The sequence below is a fragment of the Pteropus medius genome, unplaced genomic scaffold, assembly GCF_902729225.1.
Source record: "Pteropus medius unplaced genomic scaffold, Ma_sr-lr_union100, whole genome shotgun sequence".
In the NCBI taxonomy this organism is placed as follows: domain Eukaryota; kingdom Metazoa; phylum Chordata; class Mammalia; order Chiroptera; family Pteropodidae; genus Pteropus; species Pteropus medius.
Genome location: NW_024340699.1, coordinates 11,090,092 through 11,099,036, shown reverse-complemented (window position 1 = coordinate 11,099,036; position 8,945 = coordinate 11,090,092). Strand labels below are relative to the sequence as shown.

The following is an 8,945-nucleotide window of genomic DNA, read 5'->3' as shown; positions in this document are numbered from 1 at the left end:
GAGAGAGAGAGAGGAAGAGAGAGAGAGAAGTATAAAGGCCACGTGCTGAGTGAGCTGCTTCGAAGAAGGAACACAGAACTAGAAAGGCAGAGGGCTCGGCCCTGCCATGGGCCTCTGCCACGGGTCTACCTGGGAAGCCACCCTTCTGGGACTAAAAGGATGCTAAGGGGCTGAGTGAATAATGTCCTCTCCAGATTGGGTGCTTCAGGATGCTGAAAACCTCTGGGCTTCTCTCATTTGTCTACGAATGGAGACCAAGCTGAACCACAGGGGTACTCCCAACGCCAAATGCTGGGCCTGAGTTCACGGCTTCTCCCAGGGATAAGCCAGAGACCTGCTTTGTCTGTTGGATTGCCGCCGGCCCCAGTGGGTGCAGCCCCACACAGTCGCAGGGCGGGCTGGGGCCAAGGCCACCGAGAGGGCTGAGCAAGCTGTTCTGGCTCCTGGGCCCTTGCCAAAGCCTTGGGGGAAGCTCACCTTTCTCCAGGGAGAGCTGATGGGCAGGGTGACTGTCTGGGTCACAGCCCAGGCCCGGGGGACAGAGGAAAAAAAATGAAACACGGCAGCCGAAGGTACCATTTACTTAAAGCTTTGTGCGCCAAGTGGTTTTAAAAGGATTGCCTCATTTGACAGCAATCTTATGAGGTGGGCACCATTTTACAGATGAGTAAACTGAGGCACAGAGTGGTTATGTGACTTAGTGACTGAGCCGGCTCTGAGCCGGCCATCTGCTCCACGGCTCCTGCTCTTCCTGCCCAGACTGCACCCACGTTCTCCCATTTGTCAGATGCTGTCAGCTCGTGAGGGTGACGGTCCCTCCAAGGAACAGAGACGAAAGGAAACAGGGTTCCTTTCAGGGAGTTATACCAGAACATCAGCACAGGCAGGTCAGAGCAAGGGACCCCGAGTCGCCGGAGAGGGAGGAGCTGCCAGCCCGGCAGACTCTTGTGCCTTGTTCAGATAGATGGACTGGTGATGTGAGCAAGAGGCCAGCTCTGGAGCCCGAGGAGGACCTGGTTCTAATACCCGGTTCTAGTGATCGCCTCTCAGCACCTCAGTGGCCAAACATGTCCCCTGGGGGCGATAAGAGTCCCGATGTCAGAGCTGTCATGATGACTGAAAAAGACGATGGGCAGATAGCTTGGCTGGTGTCCAGCCCACTGTGAGGGCTCCACAAACGATAGCTACTCCTCTTACTGTTACTATTAGCTGAGCTAAACAATATATCACTTAGCAGGGGTTTGGGCAGCTCTGGAACAGACGGAAGGGGAGGGTCCTGGCCATAACGGGGTATATCGGGGGTGCCTCAACCAACGTGCCTCCATTTACGTCCCACCGGCAGGGTTGGCCCCGGGCAAGCCTGAGGCCGTCTCGGCTTGAAGCCACTGACTGTTGGTCACCCCCGTTCCGCTGGCTCTGATCATGCTCTGCTCCCCACTGAGGCCGTGACTTTGAGTGTTGGGGTCCTGGGACATCCCCGTTAACCAATGGCCATCCCGTGTGATTCGAAAGTCTCGTGCTTTCAGATAAAGCACTTCTGCCCCAGGAGCCAGGGCGTCCGTCGTGCGCTGGACAGTCAGACTCCTTCCTGAGTCTGAAGGAGCAAGGCCAGAGGCAGGGACATGTGCCAGCCTTGGGACCTCTGCGGGAGGCCACCCGCCTGCTCCTTCTCACACAGATCACGCCCCGTCTTCCGGTTAGACTTCTGCCCCTTGACTCTGAGACTGGTCTCCCGTCTTCACCCAGGGACAGAGCCTGGCCAGGGCAGCCCCTCAGGAAAGGCCGCCCCCCACCCGCCCAAGGGAACCGGTGGAAATCTCGCCCAGACGCTTGTCACCTCTGCTCTTGGCCAGCAGAGGGCGCGATTGCACGCGGCTGGGCCGGGCCGCCGCCCGCGTACCTTGTTGGCCACCGTGTACTGGTAGGAGTATTGCTGCTTGCCACTCTTGTCCTCGTAAACCGTGGGCACGATCTTCAAGATGTAGTCGTGGGAGGCGAGGGCTGCGGAGAGGACAGGGCGGGGTGAAGCAGGGGACGCGCACTGCCTGGCTGGCAGCTCGCCGTCATTTCAACCTTAGACCCGCTTGGTATGACCTGGGGGCGGGGGAGGGGGGCTCGGTCTCCACATTTTCGTCACTAAGTGACCCCTCTTTGTTTTCTCCCCGTGACACCAGGAATTGAAAGGCTCCGCCTGTCAGGATCTATACTCCTGTATTTAATCTTCAAACTCTGGGAACAACGCAATGTCCGTTAATGGGGCAATCCTCCTAGGCGGGGTGCCGGGAGGGGTCCCTCTCCAAGGGGAACCGTTATGGGAGAAGGAGGGAGTTACAGAACAGGGTGAACAGCACGTGTCCGTGGACTGGGGGAAGGGAAGGCTCCCGCTCTCTCTGTGTGTGAACACACAGAAGAATTTTCTGAAAAATAACCCAAAGAACTATTAGCAGTCCTAGGCTCTGGAGAGGAAGGCAGGATGTGGTGAAGATCACATTTCATTGTGCACGCTCTGGTCTCTGTTTGAATACTGACACTTCTGAAACACATTGGGTTTAAGTTTTAAAAAGGCTGAACCCCCAAAAAAAAGGCAGACCCACCAACCAGAAAAATGCATCTGTGGAGAACTGATTAATTTCAGATGACGAGAGATCAGTCCCTCTCCACCTGGCCCTGTCATATTCCACTGTAACTCTTGCCCTCACCGCCCCCCGCCCCCCGCTGGATGGTGGGGCCACAGAGGGCAGGGACCGAGCCTTACTCATCTCCGTGTCCCCAGAACCCAGCTTCGGGCCTGGTACAAAGCGGACAGTGACAAATGCTTATTGAATGAATGAACGAAGGGAGGGATGACTGGTCAGAAGCATGAATGAGAGAACAGATGAATCAGCTTCTGATAAGCATGAGGTAAGCAGGATCAAACACTAGGCTGATAGAATGCTGGCCCAAAGCTGCCAACTCTCACCCGGGAGAGGTACAGATTCTCTGGACCTTCTGGACACTCAGAGAAACTCAAGGACCCCTCTGTTACTGCCTTCTAGAACCTCGGGTCGGAAATAACACAGAAATGTAGGCCTGTGGGTTCTCACCTTGACTAACCCTGAGTCAGTACTGAGCCCTTGGACTCATCTTTGTAAGAGGTAGAGGATGCAGAGGGTGTTCACAGCCTCTTCCTGCTGACAGTCTCACTAAGGAAAAGACAGTGCTTCCTGAACTGTCTCGAGACCTAAGTCCTCCGAAAAACTTGGAAAAGCCCTGCAGCCTCGGAGTTAAGTCTGCGAAGACCCCGACACCGTCTGCTCGAGCCCACAGTGGCCCGTGGATGGCAGGAGCGCCAGCCACCCAGGATTTCAGAGGCAGGCACCTTGGCCTCGCCCCCAGGGGTTCCCGCTTTGTGGGCCGGAGATGGGGCTCAGAATCCACATGATAAACCAGGAGCCCAAGACCACACTTGAAATACGGTGCTCCAAGTGCCCATTGCTCCGGGTTGAAAACCTGAAGTACGAAACTCACATCTGCAATAGTTTATTGAACAGAATGGAGGTTACCGGAGGGGAAGGGGGCTGGAGAGAGGACAGAAAGGGTCAAGTATATGGTGACCGGAGGAGACCAGACTTTGGGTGGTGAGCACTCGATGGAGTACACAGATGTTGTATTATAAAGCTATACGCCTGAAATTTACATAATGTTAACTGATGTCACCCCAATAAATTTAATTTAAAAAATAGTTCTGTTAAAATTTGTACAAAAACCAGATGACCATAAAGAAAAATCACTCATAAATCCACCATCCACAGAAAAGCGTGGACTGACTTTTCTTATGTATAAACTGCCAGATCTATATTTACATATATATTTATGTTTTCCTAAAATTAGATCATACTGAACCTTTTTCTAAGAGCCGAACACCACAGGTGCCATTTCAGGTCCAAGACACAGAATGTAAGCTCCAGAGTGTCAGTTTCACACCCTGACAAATCCCCTAGCACTTAGGGACTGGCACTTAGTAGATGCTCAATGAATGCTTGCTGCCTGGAAGCCAGCGAGGTTCTGACACGTCACAGAGGGTGGCAGCCTGCGTCCCATGGCGTGGCCACGTACAGTGCACACAACCAAGCCCCCTGGCTAGATGCAGACACTTCCTGATTTTCACTCTTATAAACAATGATCTAATGGACATCAATTTTCCTAAATCTTTGTACGCTCTCTTAATTATTTCCTTAGCTTACCCGGTTATGAGTAGAAGTGATGACTCAAATGTAATGACCATTTTAAGGCCTTTGACCCAATTTGCCAAAGTCCGCTAGAGACGCTGCACCTAACACACCCACATGGATTCCTTGTTAGCAGACCTTCCTAGGGGCTGCTGGCTCCCTCTTGCCCTTCAGACATCTTATTATGGAAAAACGCAAACGTATAAAAACTAGGGGATCGTGTCCCCAACCCCCATGTACCCGTTCCCCAGAATCACCAAAGAACAGTGGCCAGCTTTGCTTCACCTCTACCCATTGCTCCTCCTCCCGCATTTTATTCTGAAGCTAATCCCAGACATCGCATCAATTCATCCACAAATAGCTTAGTTTTGTCTCCCTAAAAGATAAGAACTCCTTAAAAAACAAAACAAAACCAAAAAACCACCACCACAATGCAGTCGTCACAGCTCAGATATCAACAAATTAGTCCTTGGTATCTTCAAAGAGAGTGGTTTGTGCTAGGAGAAAAATAGGTTTGTTACTAGGAGTGGGGGTTACTTTAGATAGATAAAGTGGTCAGGGAGGGCCTCTCTGAGGGGGTGGCATTTGAGCTGAGATCTGAAGGACAAGCAGCAGCCCCCATGGGAAGACCTGGGAACAGACCGACCTCAAAGGCAAAGGCCCAGCAGGGGGCAGGGGGAGGGCTGAGTTTGAGAGCCAGCCCTACCTACTCCTGGCTGCCTGCTGCCTGACTTAATGCATTTTTTCTTTCCACAAAGCCAGCTTGAGATGGCTTTCATCACCAGTCCCAGAGCAGGCAAGGTTTTCTGCCCACACATTCTATCAGCTGGCACACTCTGGGGCCTTCCTTGCTTGATCCTCTTCCCACATCAGGCAGCCGAGGGGTCCATGCTGACTGCAAGCATGTGTGGATCGCCACCTTGGGACGACAGGCTGCCCTTACACAGAACCGCGAGGAGGAGGAGCCCACCATCCAGAGTCACCTCCATTATAATGGGACATTTGCATGAATACACGGGGTCCTGTTGCACACCCAGACGTGGCTAGAGGGGGCATGAATGGGCACAGACCGTGCTGGGACACCACCGGGTAACGTAAAGCAAACGGCATCGACATCACAGGCCTTACCGTGATGGTGAAAAACAAGAGAGAACAGACATTATCCATGAAAAGACGATGCCTGAATACAGCATGGCAGAGCTGTCACGTGCCTCCAACCACTGGAAAAATTGGGCACAAACTGTGGCTACGTCATGAGGCCAAGCACAAAACTCAAAAGGTAAACTGTTATCTATACAGTGAAAAAATGACTTCTGAAAAAATGACAGACAAATGAGAAACCCGATTTGCTGGGGGGTGGTGGTAGGTCATGGAGAGACGTATTCTTCTGCTCGGATTTCTGGCTATTGGAGAGCAGAATGTATTTTAAGAAGTGACAAGAAAAGCCTTATGGATGAAAGGTGAGCTCAGGTGAGGAAATTAAAAAAAGGTAACCCGGTCCTTGCAGGATCCAGGGCCGGGTCTGCTTGAGCAGACAGGCCTCCCAGGCCCACTCTGTGCACACGTCCAAAGGCCCTGAGTGTGCGTGCACTCCCGCGAGTAGGTGTGTGCGATTTTCTGCCGGCGTGCTCTGAGGTGCCTGGAGGCTCAGTGGGGAGACGGCTCAGGGAGGGGGCATTCGTGGGTGTGAGGGGCTCAAGCAAGAAGACGGGACGGGGTAGGGGAGGTGGCCCAGGTCACCAGACCTGACCAAGCCACCTGCAGACTTGTTCTCACGGTGCCACGTGATCGAGGATGAATTCTGACTCTGCCATCACTCCCTGTGGGACCTTAGGTGATTAGCTCCGCTAAGAACAATTATGTGACAGTCATGATAACAGGAATGATGATCATAGCAGGCATTCACTGAGCACGTATGGTGTGCCTGGGGCTGCCACGTACTTTCCTGCAGACAAGCCGCTTTTCTTCCCTTCTCTGTTATATGGGGACAATTCCAGCCTCTTCACAAGCCCGCTGTGGGCCAGAAGCACTGACAGCTTGGCTTACAGTGAGTGCTCGTACATGTCCCTTCCCCTCCCCCACTCCCCTTCTGCTGCCCGGGGGGAGCCCACCACCAGAGGCTCTCCCCAGCTGAGGTACGTACGATTGGAGGTGAGCCTGTCTGCTCCCCCGAGAGCGTTGAAAGCTCCATGGACGTTCCGGACCTGTGGAGAAGCACAGTGAGGGGACTGACCTCAGGATGCCACCACCTCCAGATCTGGCTGCGAGGGGACAGCCAGGTGCAACCCACGTAAAATGGAGCTCCATCGGGGTCTGTCTTGTAGACAAGTTGTGGAGGGCAAGATACAGACACAGCACAGGTTTGGCGCGTGGTAGGCACCAGCTTCCCACCTTGGGCAACTACTACGTGCCACTCTGCCCTGGGAGGCACATTTGATGTCCCTGATGATGTACCATTTGGCCCATTTTCCAGAAGAGCATTAGGTTTGGAGAAGCATGGACACTCGTCCAGCATTCCACACTCATGAACGGCTGAGCCAAACTCCGAATCCAGGTCTGTCTGACCCCGAGCCTGGACTTTTTCCATTAAGCCACACAGAAGACTCAAGCAACGGCAGATCTGGGGCCCGGCACGGTCCTCCTGAGACGTCCACAGCTCTCTGAAAGGGGGCCCAGGGTGGCTGGCCTCCTACCCTGTCTGCTGCAGAGAACACATGACAGTTATAAAGAGACCGCTCCTCACAGAAGCTGGCCTGGATGTGACCGCTGGCAGAGGCTGCTGAAGGCCACACCCCATCTCTTCTCTGAGGGTGATGGGAAACCAGGTCAGCCTCAAGGAAAATCTAAAGCAGGATACGGCACACCAGATACACTGCTGAGCTAGACACCCGGGAGAACTTCCTGGAGGAAGTGACATTGACATCAAGATCTGCAGGAAAACGGGAAGCTAATCAGGCAAGCGATATGCAAACGCACGAGCCTGGAGACTAAGGAACAGACAGAGGCCCGTGTGGCCTCAGAAAGGAGGTGGGGGTGAGGAGTGGGAAGGAGGGAGGTCAGGGAGTAGATGGGGATCGACTCCAGGAACAGTGGCAGCCTGGGTGACCTGACCCCTTATCTTGGCCTCAGGTGGCGGATGTTGATCGAGCACTTACCAGAACCGCACGCTCTCAACAAGCCCAAAGGGAAAGAAAGTTTGTCCATCGCTGCCTTGGGATTGACCATCTAAAGACTTGGTTTCCAACCCAAGAGGACCCATCTTGGGCAACTACTATGTGCCACTCTGTCCTAGAATGTTCCCTCCCATCATGTCACGGCTTTATCTCACATTCATTTGTGTGACTGACTGATTAACTTCTGTCTTCCCTTCTAGATGGTAAATTCCACATGGGCGGGAACCATACACGTCCTCGCCAATGTGTACACAAGGCCTGGCACACAGTAGGTGCTCAACGAATACTTGGTGCATGGATGGATGGATAACGGATGGGTAGATGGACCCTCAGCTAAGTTTTTTACATTGAAAGGAAAATCCTATTTCCACCCGAAGAACAACAAAGCAGAAGGCTGTTACCGTCTTCTTACTGGGTTGGCTCGGTGCTTGCTGCAAGGCCAGGGCTTGTTCTGTCAGCGGTACACAGCAGTGCGAGACTGCTCCCAGTCCCTCCCAGGCCATCCTCCCCTCTTCTCCCCGCCACCTGCCTCCGTCCGGGCCCTGTCTCCCCTGGCTGCAGCTCTCCGCTCACCTGCCAGTTACGTCCCCCTCTGAGGCCTGATCCCCTTTGGCTAATAGTGAGTGAGAGCATCTACTTCATCGTGGCGAGGGGTGGAGAGGTCAGAGGATGTCGAAGGTCCCCTGCCTGCCCCTGGCACAGATCGGGTGGTCAGTGTTTGGTGCCTTTGTGTTGCTGGCATGACAGGAAATCGTTGGGCTGGGCCTGCTAGAGGGGGCCCTTTCAATCATGATAATGGCAAGGACTCTCAGGATACTTCATTCACAGTGCTACCCCTGTTTAGTGCACGTGGGCGCTGAGCAGTAAGGCCGAGGGGGCCGGGGAGGGAGTGGGCTGGACTGTGGAGTTGGACAGATCTGCTGGGGGACCCTGGACGAGGGGCTTCTCTGGGCCCAGCTCCACATCTGAAAATGCAGGGCCCCCTCTCATCTCATAAGGCTGCAAAAATGACATAGAGAAACCACTGGCGCTTAGTCCTTGCTCATGAAAAGCAAGTCCCTTTCCCCAGGCCTCAGGTCTCAACCCCAGGTTCTGAGGTCAGAGCGCTGCTGATGAAACGGTAGCTTCCTTCAGAAGGAATAATACAGAGGGTCGTGTGATAGAGCAGAGGCTCAAAGCGGGTGACTCCCTCTGGAGGGCATCCCTCTGTGCCAGGGGAAGACAGAAGACACAGCCCTTGTATGTCCACCCCCAGCCATGCCGCCCCGAGCGGGTCCCACTCACCTGTAGTGTGTCCCCAAAGGAGAGCTTGTGGATGACATGGGTCATGTCTGGGTTCTGTGGCTGGGCCGTGGCACTGTGTGTGGACACGTGGAAGTTGCCTGGGACCTGGGAAGAGAAGCAGATCCCAGGAGTTTGGTGGGCCGCCCCAGAGGGTGGAGCGCAAGGCTTCACCCTGGAGTCAGACGGATCAGGATTTGGACCCCAGCTTGGCCCCAGCCACCAGACTTTGGAGTAGCCACTGCCCCTCTCTGCGCCCCAGGCTCTTCATCTGTAGCACGGG

The 8,945-nt window shown here is 54.0% G+C and overlaps 1 protein-coding gene across 6 annotated transcripts in view; it reads right to left on the bottom strand.

Annotated features, from left to right (window-relative positions):
- Window positions 1-1,723: 1,723 nt before the first annotated feature.
- Window positions 1,724-8,945, bottom strand: part of ERGIC1 (endoplasmic reticulum-golgi intermediate compartment 1) — a 183,141-nt gene continuing 175,919 nt past the window's right edge. For all 6 annotated transcript variants that reach the window (XM_039878052.1, XM_039878036.1, XM_039878071.1 and 3 more), the window contains 3 exons: window positions 8,666-8,770; window positions 6,352-6,412; window positions 1,724-2,001 (listed from right to left, as the gene is read on the bottom strand). In XM_039878052.1, the coding sequence (XP_039733986.1) occupies window positions 1,739-2,001; window positions 6,352-6,412; window positions 8,666-8,770 (429 nt within the window). In that variant the 3' untranslated portion in view covers window positions 1,724-1,738. The remainder of the gene's footprint in view (window positions 2,002-6,351; window positions 6,413-8,665; window positions 8,771-8,945) is intronic.